The following is a 17,269-nucleotide window of genomic DNA, read 5'->3' on the forward strand; positions in this document are numbered from 1 at the left end:
GGCTCTGGCATCACCATGTACTCCTCCTGCTTAATGCTTTATTTCCTTTTCTGGCAATCAACATTGAGATCAGACTCACTGTTACACGGTTTTGTTCTTGTCCTTTTTCCGTCTCCCTTTGAGAGAGTCATTCTTCTTCCTCCTGAATATATAGTTAAAATATTATTGGCTTTCAGCTGTTTGTGCCGTGTTCTTGGATCCTAAGAAGGTGAGTAGGTGTCATTTTAAGCAGTTGTGCCATGTGTTTTATTTGTAACTAATCTTAATGTTTGTCAGGTATCAGTTTGCGATTCTCATCGCTTGGGCTGAGCTTGCTTTGCTCACAGCACTGGGATCCAACTTCCTGCACTGATTTTCTCTTTCCTAAAAATCTTATTTCTTAATTTTCTGGCTTCAGTTTGGAATGTAAACCTTGTGAAATAAAACATAAGTTTACATTTCAGGCATGAGCCTGTAAATTGGTAATGCTTTCATGCTGCTTAAAGTATTTTTTGTGTATATGAGGTTTTAAGATTTACGGTAGCATTTGTAAAACTTTAGTGGGTAACAGCCAATGTTTAAAAAAAAAAAAAAAAAGTTTTGTTAAGGAGGGGGAAAAAAAACCAACCAAAAAAGCCAACAAAAAGGACAAAGGGTATCATCTTTGCTTCATGCTTCAGTTGTGCTTAAAAAGAAATGCCTGCTTGCATCAAAGGCTAGTGTCAAACGGCTCATACGACACGCGGGTGCTTTACCTAAAGGCATTCCTGCTCTTTCAGTACTTACTAGACTTGAACTTTTCTTGAGCTAAACCTTGGGCTAAATCCCACGGGAAGCCTGGAAACAAACCAGCCAACCTCTCCTCCTGTCTCCTTGCTGAGCTGGGGAAGGTGTGCGCTGCACCTTCCCTTTGTGAGAGATACGAAGCACCAGGGATTCTTTGAAGTGTTGGTGTAATATTTTTAATCCTGCCTTTTTCTGGGGGATCCAGGAGCCTCTAGGATGTGTGGGAGAGCGAAATTCCCCATAACAGCACCTGTTGTCCTGCTGTAATGAACAGCCTGGGCTGGTGTGAGGTGGCCTCCCCTGAGGAGAAGGCTGGGGTTTATGATAAAGAGCTTGTGTGAGGAGGTAGGTGGGACCTCTTGTGCTGTTTGGAATCAGCTCCACGTGTGGGTGTTCTTCTTCTGCAGACATTACATGGGTGTGTAGGTTCCTGCTGTGCTCACCGACAGGCTAAGCTATTCCAGTCGTTCCCAACTGCGCTGCTGGAGCAGGGAACTTCGAACAGCTTCCCTTTTGCTAGCAACATACAAAATAGAAAAGATCATGTTATTGTATAAATTACTGTATCTGTCCAGGTGTTTTTCATCTGAAAGTGACTCATTTATGTTTGTTGTAAAAATGGGTTCCTTTAAAGATAAAACTCAATTAAATCTCAGGATCGGATCATGGCAGACCTATCCGTATGTTAGAATTCAGCATTAGAAGGAGGTTTTTTCCTTGCTTCGAAGTGGGTTTCGCTGCCTGGTGTTTGGAGTAGGCAGGGAAACTTGCACCGAGTAGAACACTAACTGCAAGAGCCCTTCCGGGCTCGGACGGCTCCGTTTGGGAACCAACGTGCTACCTCTCCCACTGGGTCAGAACGCCCTGCCGCAGTGGAACGCCCTTTTCCTATCAAGGAAGGCTGGCGTTGTGGGCTCTGTGCCAATAACTGCTAAATCACCCGAAATAGTAACATAAATTTCATTGCAGTGATTAGTTACTACATTCAGCTGCTTTTTAGATAGATTGGTATTTATTATAAGTACCTTGCGTACAATCAGCAGTGTCCGGTTCAGGTAAGGACGTGCCACTCAGAGCTGTGTTGTTTTAATACTGATTTCTCACCCCTTAATTTAATAGGAAGTAAGTATTTTCCAGTGAATGTCACAAAGGGTGTGCTGACAATATGTGGGATGTTTAGTCGGGTTCAGTTTAATGCCGCTGCCGGCATTGAGACTTTTGATATCAAATAGGTTTTTAAAAAAGTTTTGGATACTTGTTTTTACCGTTGGACAAACATTCTGTCTTTATTAGGAATGCTTTGTGTACGTTTCACTAGCATTTTTCAAGTGTTTGTATGGTTTCTACAGCTGAATATCCTGTACATTCTGCTTTGTCATTTTCTATTATGGTTTATACTAGAGAGCCTGCGCGCTTTATACTGTGCTGCAGGCAAGGTTCGCATTAAAACCGTTTTTGGCTAATTTATTATATTTGTGAATGGTTTTTTCCTATGACTTAACCTCCACTCAGGCTAAAGATTCTCTCTCTTGGAAGCTTTACACAACTTTAATTAATTGAAATTACTGCTCGGAGTGGGGAATGTTCTTTATCTGTGTCAAAAAAAGGATTCAGGAAATGCTGCCCCGTGTCTTACGAGGTACTGCGTGGGGCAGCCCAGGCCTTTGCATCCCGCTCCTCTGCAGAGAGGTGTGAAACACTCTGCTTGCGATGGCAGTCTGTAATCCTGCACTTTTTGCAATATGGATATATTTAAGAAATGATAACGAACTATATTGTCTTTACATGTAAGTTTTCCCAAAGTTATAGTAAGATAAGATAGTAGCTAGTGTAAGCATTGGATGCTGTGTACTTGGTGCCATGGGATTTAAAGCCCAAGGAAGAATTTGGCCACAGATTTAGGTTTAATCCAATCAATGCAGTAACTGGGGAGCGTTTTGGAAGGGTGCTGAGCCATGAGGGCCGTATTTGTCTTTTGACTTTAAGGCCTGTTGCTCTATGAGCAGAGCTAGAAATTGAGTTCAGCTTTTTGTTACAGCTTTCCTTCCTTTAAAATGGTTAGCGATATGTGCAGAATTCCTGCATCCCGTGCTGCTCCCACCCTGTTTCCCAGGGCATGGGCATTGCCATAGGAAGCTTCTTTATTCAGCACCACTGAGCAAGACAACTGTGGGTGTTTTACTATTTGAAAAATAATCAATACAGAGCAAAATTGAGCGTTGTCTCTTTAATTCTTGGCCACCATCCAAAGACGGAAAATTCTGCCAAAAATTCAGTGTAGCTGCTAAGAATTACACAGAGTTCCCTGCGCGCCCATCGTTTGGAAGCATTAGGAGTGGCTGTCCCAGCTGACCTGGGCCGATGTGACCATTACCACTAGAAATGAAGTACACACCTCTGATTCAGTTGTTTTATTTTGCTCTCGCAAGCAGCCACAAGACAGGCCCTAGAAGAATAAATAAGTTAAAGCAGAGAATGCAGCAATTTGTACAACCCAACATTGAGATGCTTGACCCACAATGAGTGTGCTGTTACGGTACCTGATTCAGGGTTCAGGCAGTAACTGCCCACAACTAATCTAAGTCAAGTATTTCCCCCTTTGGCCAAAAAGATTTTTAAACATGCCCTCAACCAACTCAACAATAATAAAATGTAGAAAAAAAAAACCAAAACAAAAAACACCCTCTTGTAATATCATATAGTCATTTCCGTTTGTTCCGAGTGTCAGTCAGTTCCAAAATACTTCTGTCCAAAGTGTGTTGGTGCAACAGGATGAACTTCTGTAGTTAAAATTGTGATCTCTGGGAATTCCTGGATGATGGATTTGGCACCTTTTGAGAGAGAGGGCAAAGGCAACAATGACTACAGCACTGCAGCTGTGTTTCAGCACCACATGTTAAACCATCATTAGCAGAATTCCGTAGGCAAGTCAGGCTCTGTTCTTCCATCTCCACTTCATGTTTCTGCCTGAGCTGACTGTCTATGAGGAAAAACTTCCTGAATTTAGTGGACTGCTTATTTTGAGTTTTCTTATTTGGATTTTTCTTTTCTGTCCCATACTCGTATACTCCCAGTCTAATCACCAATGCAGTTACAGGCTGCCAGGAATAACTCTCTGCAGTTCAGTTGGCTTTTCTGATAGTGATTTCTGCCACAGCCAATTTTTCAAACAACGCATAAGATCCATTTTCCAACTTCACACAAAGAGATGTTCCTTTTTTGGCTCCCCCTTTACAAGATCTTTACCCTGCAGGCAGGACAGTTCAGTAGCTTCATTCACCTCATGCTCCTTACAGAGCTGACATTCCTTTGGTGGCAGAACCCAGCACCACCCCTGGGCTGCTGCCATCCACAGTGACAGCTGGACTGGTTTGCCACTGCAGCATTCTCGGCACCTGCCAGTGCTGCAAATTCCTGATTTTAGGAATACTTCATCATTTGCAGTTCTGCCATTAGGTGTAACAGGCCTCTTCCTTCCTGCTAGCCCTCTCCACTGCCCACACCAAACACATTGCTGTTCACTCTCACTTTTACAATTCAGCCAAAAAAACCCCAAGAACAACCCTCTCTTCTGAGCAAAGCGATGCTGCTATTGCAAAGGAACAGCTCTTCGCTGTCCGAAGCATGTGACTGATGTAACTTTGCCCCACTGAACGTTCCTGGGGTCACTCCTCTGTCCCCCTTGTACCCCTTCAACTTACCATGAGGTGTGGAGAAGAGGCTCAGCAGGATAATGACACTTGGTTGTACGCCATGTTCCACAAGAACTTTGACGGCCTCAATGACAGTATTACCAGTACCTAAAAGGGGAAAAGGGGAGATTTTTATATTTTTTTTTCTTCCCCTGGTAGAAGAACTTCTAGGCCATCTGAGAATATCTGTGTTGACATTGGTGTGGGGCTGAATGATGAGACTGTCCTTTCCCACTGGAAAACTCTCACCTCTGCACATATTAATTGTAGAAAACTTTGGTCTCCTGATGAAGGAACTTCCTCCCTACTCTGAAACAGCCAACTCTGCCAGGTTTTAAGCACTGAAGTCTGTGGATTTTATTAAAGCCCTGAGGCAAGAAAGCTCATCTAAAATAGTAAAATGGCAATTAGGAGCTCCATGTGTAGAACCAGAATTAAATCTTAGACTGGAAAAGTTGGGTTTTTTTGGGTAGTGTGAACTGTATTTAATTTTACAATAATTTACTTCTAGGATTATAATATTAATCCCAAAATGTCTTTTAATAGCATGAGAAAAACTACTGTTTAAGTCTTTTCTCATGGCAAAAATTAAAAAAAACTAAATTTCTATCAAGTCTTAACGCTTCAACCTTTATCACAAAAGCGGGCACGCCCAAATGATTTGCTCTGCATTCATGCTGGTGTGGGCTGACTAATATGTATTCTGGCACAGCCCGGTAAATTCCCTACTCCGTCACCTAAATCAGCAAAAAAACCTCATCAAAGCCCCTGAAATTTGGAAATTTTCCTCCAAATGCAGTGCACTCACTGTTCAGCTGAGTGGAACTGTACATAGGGATGAAAGACACTTACTTAGTATTGGGTACATGAGAAGAACTTTTCTCCTGTAAATGTCTGGTGGAAACTTTGCATAGTACACTTTCGCTCTTTGAGTCTCCTCATCGCTCTGTATCAAGATTTTTCCTATGCGGATTGATCTACAGCAGTCCCGTAAACCTTGTTCCATTGCCTCTCCTCAAAAAGAGCAGCAAAAAACAACAAATTGTTACACGCTAAGAAACAGCACAACTGGAAGATGCTACAATTAAAAAGACAGTCCTAATACTCTACTGGTGAAGAGTTCTAAATTTTCCTTTTTTCTCTGCTTAGACAGAAAAATGAGTCTACTCAGTGCCACTTAGTTCCTGGGTATGAGTGTTCCCACACAGCTCTAAAAGGTGAGAGCTGGAAACGTCAAAACAAACACCATCTTTGAGCTCTGCCCAGAGACACTGCGGTGCAGGAGGCTGTGGAGCCACTGGATTTTACATCGCAGATACAAAGGTTTCTGTAACATTGGGCAAAATAACAGAGACCCCACTACCACCGAGCAACATTTGTTTGAAGACTGGTCTCTGAGCAGAAGTCCTCAGCAGCAAACAAGACCAGTTGGCCTGGCCACTCACAGTTAACCGTTGCTAGAGAAGAGGCCAGATGAAATCTGCTCCGGCTATTTCTCTCCTAAAAAGTTAACGAAAGCAATTACTTGACATTCTGTGATCAATGCTACCTCAGAAAGAACAACAACTGGCAGGTTTGGGTAAATTTTAAAACTGTAGAGAAGTGTGGTTGCATATTTTTGAAAGGAAGTTGGTTACAGGTTTCCAAACCATTTAATTGGTGCTCATTCAACAACCAGAAACCGCCTACCACTTCTCATGATGCTGACTCCGCAGTTTCCCTTTTCAAATCTGACTCCTTCATACTTGTGTCCTGTGGGAGGAAAGGAACCAGATGTCAGTGGCAGTGATTGCTCCTTCAGCCCCACCTTCAGGCCCCTTTGGGGGATGCTGTTTTAAGTGACTGGTGTGAACGGAACCAAGAGCCCTTAATACCTAGGGGACAACAGCGAGTTCCACATCTCTCAACAGGTAGCATGAACCAATCTGCACACCAGACCCTGCAGCCCTCAAACAAGCAATGGGAACAGAGACAGAACCGTAACTGGTAAAGAACTGGTGCTTTTTTCACAGGTCATGTCAGATAAGTGGCACAGAAGTGATCCTTTCCAAGTACATGTTTTATAATGCAGGTATTCTCTGCTTATTTTAAATGAAGGACGCTACGCAAAATAAACAGCATGTCCCCTAAGAAGCCAGGTAAATACAGAGTTAGAAATGCAAAATGATGCTACAATGCTACTGTCATTGTGCTCTTGATCGCTGCAAGAAAAAGGTAGGCAATGGTATGTGTATGGCAGGGATACTATCACTGGTACCGTGAGCTCAGGTCTCTTGCTAATTCAAAGATAAAGACAGCAAAGCAAGATTGTCCCAGTCATAGTTCTTTGGATCTAACCCCAGAAGCCAGTAATGAGCTTGCACAGCACCACTGCTGGGAAGAACACACACTGGTGAATTTTCATAACAGTTTTGCAAGACTAATTCCACTCGTAGTAAAATGCAACTGTATGACTGTATGTTTTGCTCAATTGTGTTGTTACACACCTTCTAGCTTTTTAAATACCAGAAGGGACCTTAACTCTACACTGAATGTTAAACTGTTTGAGCTTCAGGCTCCCTGGGGAAGTGGTCAGGGCACCAAGCCTGGCAGAGTTCAAGGAGCAGCTGGAGGATACCCTTAGTCAGATACACACGTGGCTCAGTTTGATGTAGTCTTGCGAGGAGCAGGGAGTTGGACTTGATGATCCTTATGGGTCCCTTGCAACTCGAGATATTCTGCGATTCTTGTGGTTTTTTATATTAGTTAAGCTTCCACTTCCAGTCCTATCTAGGGAAGGCGTGATTTCCCACATACCTGTTGGAGTGGTCACGGTACATTCTGTGTAGGGCAGTTGATTCAGTCCCTCTTCAACCACGAGTCTGATCTGTAGAACGAAAGACATTGGTCAGCTTAAAGAGATTTGTTATCTACAGAGGTAAGATACTAAATGTTTGTATTTTTTATAAGTACTAGATGAACACTTAACAGCCTGAAGGGTCTAAAAGGGTCACTTTAGAGACCTTGTGGGGATGATGCCTGTGTTTTGTCCACAAATCAAATGAAGGCATTACCCAAAAAAAAACAGGGGAAGGGTTCATCGGCAATCATAAAACTGACTTACTTTATATCTGGCAGGCATAAGCATCACAGACAAATTTTTCTCAACAAATGAGTAAAGCATCAATGTAGCTTCATTTTGCTGACAGAAAATACTAGTGAGAAAAAGGGCAAATTCACCCTCTCTCAGTTCCCCATCAGCTCAGCTCTGAGATCTACTTTCACATCCGTATTTCTATGACTAAACTGCAGTGGGGCTGCCAAAGAGCCACAGGAGCTGCAGCAATGTAAATGCACCACCGAGTACCCAAAGACAAGTCAGCAGACCTAGAAATCTCTTATCACCACCTTCTGGCACCTGCCAGCTGTGGTGATGATGGGATGCTCTGCCAAGCACCTGTGCTTTCACACAGTACAGATGGCCCAGTCCAGCAGAGACATCTCCACTGGTGGTGCAGGGTAGCAAGCCACACATCCCTCCAGCCTTCAGTGGCCAGCAAACCTCCAGCTCTCCCCGGGTGCTGGCCCTGCAGCTGTACCCCAGGCAAAGTTACCAAACGTATTCATCTGGACCCAGAATGATTGCCCATGAAAGATGCTCTGGGTATTAAAGATGTAAAAATTCTCTCTACTAGTGAGTTAAAGAGTCATGGGCCACAACTGCTCAAGGAAAGCTACTGCCAAGCCAAAGATGAAACCCATTAAGCAAAAGTCACTGTACAATGGCAGAAATGAGGTGATTGCTCCTGGGACTGAGCAAGTACACTGCTCCCTTCAGACATTTCTTACTCCAGAAACAGGACAGAGCAGACTGGAAAATTTTTTCTGTTCTTCCATTCTGCCCTAGTTTCCAGCACACAGACAACCTCCACCAGGAATCAGAAACGGTCCCTTAAATTTACAATCCCTCCTTGAACATATTTTTAGTTATTTTAATGCTGGTGCAATGGCCTGAACTTAACTGACCACCTGGAACATGCGGTTTCTAGCAAGGAGAGGGAAAAATCAGTGCTTTCCTCAGAATGGCAGGATGTCCGAGTAAAGTGAGAAGGTAGGTGGGAGAGGTCCTTCGCACAAGGTACAGTCAAGACTGTTAAGGGTTTTCCTGTCAGTATTGGAATAGCCATTGTTTATCTCTTTTTTAAAATACAGATTAGGAAGGTAGTGTTTCTTTTTAATTCAAATAAATTGGCAGAAATGAATGCTCCTTAAAGGGTGCAACATGATGGGAACCTAATAGAAGGTAAGATGAAAATGTTAACCAGAAACCCTTCCTGTGAAAGGAGTGCTGGTGGGGAAGCAGCCTGACCCCTGGACTGCAGACCTCTACCCTGTAAAAGTGTGGGATTGCTGGTGTTGACCTTTGTTGGCTTCCTGAATCTCATTTGCACATTTAAGCATGTGAAGAACGCGAAACCACAAAACCTAGGAAGAAGGATGTAGTTGAGCTAGTCTTTCACAGATGGTGGATGTTTCCCGGGCTGTTCGTACTCGTCCAATGAACTCTAAAGGACATGTGCCTATTTAAATGGTATCTGCTGAGAACTGCTGGCACAGAATGAAGTTGGGGCTGCAACTTTCTGCCTGTCCATTATGAAGTACTATTGGCAAAGAAGGCACTCCAGTCAGTCGCTTGATCTACGAGTTACAAGTGAAGGAATTTGTCGGCTTGAGCCTTGACTGTTCTTGGTGAATCAGAATGCAAGAAACATCCTCAAGAAGGGAAAAGAAGGGGGAAAGTGGAAAAGCTGCAAAGATAAAAAGCACTGCAGTCACAATCTTAGGTTGTGGTCACATCTAAGCCCTAAGCAAACCTGGATCAGGCAGGGATTAAGATTGTTTTTATCACAGGAAACCTGCCTGCTGTGCAAATGGTGCTGGTAACTGAATGGCCTCTGGACTCATTGCTTCTAGAGAAGGAAAGACAGACTTTCCTTGTTAATGAATGTGGATTTGCAAACAGCAAACACCCTCATGAATATAAGGAAGTATATGTGTGGGCGTGAGTACTTGGTTTTCTTTAAGCATGTAATTTAAATGAGATAAATGTTGCATTCCCAACAGTCTTTGTTCTGACTTACTAAAATGTGTGAAAACTTCAAATTGCATTGTCCCTGCTAGTAACTACTGTATGGCTAACAACAAATTCCCAGTCTGGACGCCCCCAGAGCTACTAGTCTAATATACAACAAGTGCCAGGAGACACTGCATGCAAGCAATTGTTAACATCGAGGCTGTAAAAAATAGTACAGCTCTCTTCACAAGATCAAAAGTACTGTTTCAATGTAAAACTGAATTATCTCTAGCCTCTGTGCATCTGTTTTTGAACAGTATTCCCTTATTAATGCTGCTCTCTGTCCTGAAGTAGCTGTGTTTGATAATAACGTGGTTTCTGGAACTCTTTGAGATGAAAGCAGTCTGTAACAGAGCACAGATGTCCCTATATGGAAAGTTGCTGTCAAACTGCAATTTCCTTTGTGTAGAAAAGTTGCCCTCACACCACCATTATCCTAGCCTGAAAGACCCATTTTATGGAAGGGTTGCAAAGTACAATACCAAGAAGAAGAAATTCTTCACCTACCAAACGATCAGCAGAAAATACGAAGTCTCCTCTACTGGATTTCCTGAAAAAGGTAATAATTTATATTTTAAATTGGGGAATAATTTTAGGAACACTGCTTAAATATAATATTAATTCAAGGACAATATATTCTAAAGGCAGTTCAGAGAAAAGCCTCCGCTACCATATACAAAATTTATCCCACAGAGATTCTGCTTCATGGGTTTTCTGCTTGGTGGCAAAGATTTGAGATGCAGTGAGCTAAGGCAGGGGTTTGCCTCTTACTACTGGCAACGTTGCTGCACTGTACCAGTAGCAATTAAAGCATGAAAACATAAGGATGATATTCTGTAGGTTTTCCATTGTACTACTGTTCCAGCTCAGCTCCAAAACACCTCACAAGCTAAGATGCGCACCAACCTGGTACATTCCCTACAGCTCTAAGTAAGAGCACTTTGCTTTGCACGTTCTTGGGTCAATCAGAAACCATGGAACAAGGACAATGCAGATCCCAAGCCCTGAGACTGAGTTCACACACCTGATAAGCAGGATATATATTGTATCTTATCTGGAATTCATTCATAGTGTGACGAGATTAGTGAATCTGAGACTAAAATTAGCAGGGATTAACGAGTATTCCCATGGAAACACCTCTCTGCCATTTTATTAGCTTGGGTGAAACTCTTTGCTCATGTGACTGTATGGCTTTTGGCCCATCCAGAAGGCAGAACAAGCTCACTTCCTCCTGCTACATACTGTGTACGTATGCCATGTTAAAAGCCTGAATTTTCAAAGAGTGTCAGCCTAATCTAATTTCTTTCCTTGCGTTAATAACATATTAATAAAAACACTGGTTTTGTTTTTTCCTTCTTTCTGGTAATAACAGGATATCCATAACTTTCTGCTACTTTGACATTAAGCAGAAAGGCAATGCTCAAAAAAAACCCCAATCCCCAAACTGCAAAAAATAACCCCCAAGACCCTACAATAATATAAATTGATTTTGTTAAGATTTTTGAAAGAATTACTATTTCCATCTGTGGTGTGTATACAGATTTTTTAGAAAGGGAATTACCAAATTGTGTAGGTGGCACATCAAGGTTCCTCCAGACCAGACTATGGCCTTTCAGAAAATTTAGCCATATTTCTTTAATGGGTGGTAAGACAAACCCAACAAAGTCACGACTGTGGTTTTGACTGCAAAGCAATACGCGCTTAGAGTGAATACTATGCATTATTAATACAGATTACTAGGCTTTAAATTAACTACTCTGTCCTTGCAGAGAGACACAGATGTTTTTATGCACAGTTCACTGAACACCCTTAGTCAGTTATGCCTGTTTTTTGAGGGGAGAAGGACAGCAGAAAACAATAGTGCGTACAAATGAGAGAAAAATAATAATACTGAAAATGACAGACCTCTTGTACACCGGCAGCTGGAAAGCTGTGACCAGATTTCAAGCCCCACATCATATGAGAATTGCTAGGGGCCAGAAAAAAAGGCTTATGTGAAAACACTGTAACTGTTCACCTTAAATACCAGACAGAAGTATGGAAAGTAATGATCAATGGTGGACTACAACTGTTTCACCTTTTTAATCAAGTAACAAGACAACATCTAAAAAAGGGAGGCATTAAAACCTGACTTGTAGCACACGGCTAACAACATCAACATTGTATTAAACAATATAGATCAGTTTCATTTTGTTTCTGAAGGTATGGAAGCATGGCTGATGTACAATTAAAGTCACGTGCATGTCTTAAGAGGTGAGAAGAAACGTTTTTTTAGGAATGTACTGTAATACAAGCTAAGTGCAGGGTTTCTTCCTGCTTTAGCACTTGGTACTAGTTACAACCACCGATACAGCTCTAGGCTACATGGGTCATGGTCTGACACACTTTAGTAATTCCTGTTTCTCTAGTTACCTTACAGAAGAACTTCTTGAGAGACACCCAGGCTGCTGTGAAGGCAAGACTGAAAAAAGGCGCTTCCCTAAAAAGAATATGTAAAAGGCCTTTGTAAGAAAACTTAAGGCACTGGACGAACTGCTGCCATTCGGGGGAGATGATGTAGCTGGGAAACAGGACCGTGTTCTACCCGCAGCACTTCAGTACTTAATGTACTTTAGTACTTAATCTTTTTCAGTGGGTGGTATGTGAAAGGTTCTATCACCCTTTCACCTGCAGCAGTCATCTTTGCACATCACAGCAAGTTACACACTCCTGAACCACCCTACTCTGTACAGCATTCAGGACTGTGTGTCCTGCCGCTTTACTGTCTTCATTTCTATATTGTTCACCCGGTTCCCTAGGGAATAAGAAGCCTTAGCAGAACACAACAGAATGATCTCATGTAACAGACACGATAACCTTTAAATACCTACATTTAAATCATGTCTATTGTTAAATCAGGAGTTAAATCAACGCTACCAGTCTGAGTTAATGACTTTGCGTCTACTGAAATGAGAGCTCTACATTACAAATTACTGCACTACTCATTTTAGCTTCCAGATCCCTGGTTCTAACCTGTGCAGGCCAGAAATGACTTTGAGATCATACCCTCCTTAGAAAGCAGATCTAACTCTTTGTTCCCAAATGTTCAATACTTAACTGACCAGCCACATGAAGGCAGGTTTTTCTTTTCTAAACTGGACAGTTATTTCAATTGAAAGGCCATGATTTCTTTCTTTGAATCCTCTCAGGAACAAGGAAAGAGCTTTCCATTTGGCTGAGCAGCTCACGCTATGGACAAAAATAGAGTCTCTGAGGTCTTCTGCATCTGGCCTGACCATCCTTAGCTCCAGGTAAGCATGCTTGATTCTAACTTGCATTGCACTGGGAGTATCTATCCCTTCCTTACTTCACAGTAGTAGTCCTAAATTGACTGGGTTTTCCCCACTTTTGTTATGTTTCTCTCCTTCCAGTAGCTTGCCTTTTAATTTCTGTCCTTTTCACAACCTTTTCAGGTGACTGCTGTACCTGGAACATCCATCTTCTGCAGCATTAAGTAATCCAAATACCCTCCTTGAGTTAAGGCAGCTCTGGTGCTACCTGTTCCTTTTTTTAATCCAGAAAGAAAGATTCAGTGATAGGTACCTAATTGCTCTGTAGATGACACAGCTTTTCCCTTTTCCCCAAGCAGTGTATGTGAACGTACCCTTTGGTCAGTTTAAATTGGATTTTTTGACTAGTAGCTCCTCTTAGCCATATAGCTCCTTATTCACAAATATGATACTTCTTCTACAGAGTTTCTTTTAGCACTTGGTTTGAATGCTGCAGTGGTCATGGAGTCTCTTAAGGCAGATTCTACCTGCCCTAGGAAAGGTTACTGCAACAGTTTCTAACCGGAGTGTAAGAAATCCTCTCACCCTTGCAGCTGAGCACGTTTTCACACCTTTCTGAATGACGGGCACTAAAATAGACCAGTCCGAGGTCTCTTATTTACTGAGATGCAGCTGACTTTCTGGGACAGAACATGAAAACGTTTCCCTACTGTCCCAACATACAAAGCCTACACCTCCCTTTCTGCGCAGGCTGTTGTCTCGTCTTCCTCACTGGTTGAGAAGGGAGCCTGGCGTTACATCTCCACTGTCACAGTGGTGTCACGCTCAGAATAAAGCACAGTTTACTAACACTGCAGCTGTTATGAGTAATTCATTATTTACAAGTCTTATTCTATACTTTCCCTTACCAAAGTCTTGTGCAACGAATCTGATGCAACTCTAAAAAAGTCTCTTCAAAGTTAAAATATCAGCTACTGGTTTGAGGATAAGCTCACTGTAACCAGAAGCTTATTAAACGTATTTGCAAGAGTTCAAAACCTACTTACAACGAAACAATAATAATAAAACCTAGCTGGTACAGTAACCACATTGCTAGTATTTTACTAGCTATCAAAACTATATACTATTTCCTTTTCACTAACCTCAAAAGCTTTTATAGGCCATCACTAAGCCTTGTTTGGATTTCCTCTCTCTGCTTAGCCCACTTACAACTTTCCATTCCACTCTGTAGGTAAACTTCCAGGCAGCCATTCTCACTGGCAGAGATCTTTTGTGTGGTCTTGCCACAACTGCCCTCCTTACATTGAGACTGCAGCACCTCTGTGTGCTCCTGCCTGCAGTGAGATTATGTTTTTCCACAATGCTTTGAAGATTAAAAAAACAACAACTACTTTAAGGTAACAAGGCTCATGTAAGCTAATAAAATTAATGTAGCTATTGTCTTTGAGAATTATGAATAGTTTTGCATAAAAACGTATTAGTGTTTTAGCTATAAAGTTAAGCACTCAAGAACTAGGAAATACCAAAATGTTGACTACACAGATAGATGGACGATACGAAACAAGGGGAAGAACTGTGTCTGTGCTACGTGTTAGTTATTGCAGATGTTAGAAAGCCAGTGCATTGCAGGAAGAGGTTTTATTCAGAACCTGATTACACTAGTGATAAATGATATCACATCTCTCTGTCTGCTGGTAGTTCTTGCATCACAGTAGGCAAATTGTGCTTTTAATAGATGGCCGCTACTTATGTATGTCATTATGTTGCATGATAAGTTTAATACCTTATAATATCACCTTCCAAGTGCTGAACAATCAAAGCTACAAATGTGATCAGTGGGAGGTATGCTTTCAACATGTGAGGTGCTATGTAAGGCATAATAAAACACTCGGTCTTAAGTACCTCATGTTGAGCCTTCAGTTCAGTTGAACCTTTCACCACTGAACCTTCAGCAGTGGTGCATGATTTTGCATGGATTTCTGCACTTCAGCTTCAGATTTGCAAAACTGGAATAACACCTTCATGTCTCACAAGGTATGGTGACAGCAAGGATGCTTAGTGACATAAAGTGGCAACAATGGAAAATAATGCCTTCAAAAAAGGCAATATCCTTTCAGGTAATGCGCCCTAAGTAAACAAACTGTTCTCTCCTTGTCTGCCTTCCTCCTTAATACTGCCTCTCTCCCATTCCTCCTAACCCACCATAGTCTAGTCTCTACGCTATCCCCAACTTTTTGTTCCAAAACTATTCTTTTGGCCTAATTTGTTCCAGACCCTGCTCCTCACATATCTGATACCAGTTTGCTTTCATTTCAGCTAGTCCCACTTTTCTACAACCTTTTTCTTATTTCTAGCTCCCTCGGGCTGCCCTTGTGATCTATTTTCTTCTGGACATCCTTGTCCCAAAGGACACACTAATACAGAGTGCAAAGACTTGGCTATTACATTTTCCTTAACATAGTACACTCAATCTTCAGCAAACTCATGTCATTTCCCTGCCATTTATTCCCAAACCTAGCACCTGTCCTTTGCCAACCTTTAAATCCAGTCTGTCCTCCTATACCCACATTGTCTCAATTCACCTCATTCTGGTATATGATATCCACATAGTAGTACTGAGACCTGGGGCACGACAGTGTGACAATACACTTACAGCTTCCTTTATCATGGCTTTTATGCTCCTTTGCACCGTGATGATAAGGAGAGACCTTACTTCTCTCTACAACTCCCTGAAAGCAGGCTGTAGCCAGGGTGGGGGTCAGTCTCTTCTGCCAAGTAACAGGGCGCTGGACAAGAGGAAATGGCCTCAAGTTGCATCAGGGAAGGTTTAGGATGGATATTAGGAAAAAATTCTTCACTGAAAAGGCTACTAAGCATTGGAACAGACTGCCCAGGAAAGTGGTGGAATCACCATCCTTAGAGGTATTTAAAAGACAAGTAGATGTGGCACTGAGGGCCACGGTTTAGTGGTGATTTTGGCAGTGTTAGGTTAACGGCTGGACTCGATCTTAAAGGCCCCTTCCAACCTAGACGATTCTGTGATTCTATGATGATGTGGCAAGCCAGCTCCGACCCGTCCACGCTGTGGAGGTACGCAAAAAACCCACCCACTTCAACTCACATCAGGGGAGCGCAAAAACCTCCAAGGGGTTGTAAAAGCCACCGAACTAACATCTTTGTCGCTAACGGGCCCTGAGGAGGAGCTGGATCTCGAAGGACCCCCCCCTCCCCCGCTCCCCGTCGCTGAGGCGAGGCGGCGGCCGCCACCTTCCCCTCCCCTCCCCTCCCCTCCCCTTCCCGCCGGCCTCGCGTCACCAGAAATGGCTGCACCCAGAGAGCAGCGGCCGCCACCGCATCCCGGCCTCTAGCGTCGGCTCCCGTGCTCGGCGCAGCCTCTGGCGCTGGAGGCCGGCCCAGAGCGGTGCTCGGCGGGCCCGCGGCTCCCTGAGGGGAAGGGGCGGGGGGGGGGGCGGCGATCTCCCCTCAGCCTCCCGCCCCGCCCCGGCTCCTCCTCGGGCCACGCTTCCCGCTGCCGCGCGGCCTGCCCCCCGCTCACTTGTCCCTGATGATCGTCTGGAGCTCCCGGAGCTGGTCGTTCATAGGCAGCAGCTTCAGCTGAGGCCCGATCTCTGCGGGGATCGGCGGTGCCGCCGCCGCCGCCGCCACCCCGTTGCTGCTGCTGCTGCTGCTATCCGGGCTCGGGCAGCCGCTGTCCTCGCTGGGCTCCGCGAAACGGATCAGCCGGGAGCCGCCGCCCCCTGTCGTCGTCGCTGCCGCCGGCTGCTCGTCCTGCGGCCGCGGGCCGAGCCGCTGGTTCTGACAGGGCATCGCCTCCATGCGCCGGGGCGCTGCCCCGCACCTCCGCGCCGGCTCTGCCGCCGGGGGAAGGGCGGGGGGGAGCGCTCCGGGCCACCCTCCCTCTATTGGCTGCCGGCGCCGTCACTCATGGCGGCGGCGGGAACGGCGGCACAGGAGGCGGGGTAGGGCGGGGCGTTGCTGGCGGCGCGGTGACGTTGTGTCGCCGCCGGGTTCCCGCTCTTCGCGCCTCAGGGGCGGGCGCGCGTAGCTGAGCTGAGGCGATCCGCTGGTCCGGCCGCAGCCTCCCCGGCTGCCGACGGCGCGTCCTCCTGCCCGAGAGGCTTCCCCCGGAGACCCCCTGTCAGGTGCGGGGGCCAGGCGGCGAGGGATCGAGTGCCGCCCCGCCGGGCCCGCCGCCTGGCACAACGACGGGGGTCTGTCTGTGTTTGGGGGTTGGATTTTGGGTCTATTTTTGGGAATCATTCAAGGTGCTGGAAACCGTAGTAGACGTAAGAGTAGTGCAGGTTCAGAGGAGAAGGAGAGGTAGGACTCAAGGAGATGAGAAAAGCTTGTTATGTGTAGCCTTTGTTACAGTTATATCCTGTATTACAGCCTGGTGGTGGCGCGAGGAG

At 44.3% G+C, this 17,269-nt stretch overlaps 1 protein-coding gene across 1 annotated transcript; it reads right to left on the minus strand.

Moving 5' to 3' along the window:
- Window positions 1–1,763: 1,763 nt before the first annotated feature.
- On the minus strand, window positions 1,764–16,707 carry UPRT (uracil phosphoribosyltransferase homolog). The gene is made up of 7 exons (XM_074147583.1): window positions 16,396–16,707; window positions 10,078–10,120; window positions 7,254–7,323; window positions 6,147–6,209; window positions 5,310–5,471; window positions 4,467–4,565; window positions 1,764–3,596 (listed from the first exon to the last, which is right to left on the minus strand). Exons 1-7 carry the CDS (start codon window positions 16,674–16,676, stop codon window positions 3,490–3,492), a joined length of 825 nt encoding a protein of 274 aa, XP_074003684.1. The 5' UTR covers window positions 16,677–16,707; the 3' UTR covers window positions 1,764–3,489.
- Between the last annotated feature and the right edge of the window lie 562 nt (window positions 16,708–17,269).

This window comes from Numenius arquata, chromosome 5 (genome assembly GCF_964106895.1).
Source record: "Numenius arquata chromosome 5, bNumArq3.hap1.1, whole genome shotgun sequence".
In the NCBI taxonomy this organism is placed as follows: Eukaryota; Metazoa; Chordata; class Aves; order Charadriiformes; family Scolopacidae; genus Numenius; species Numenius arquata.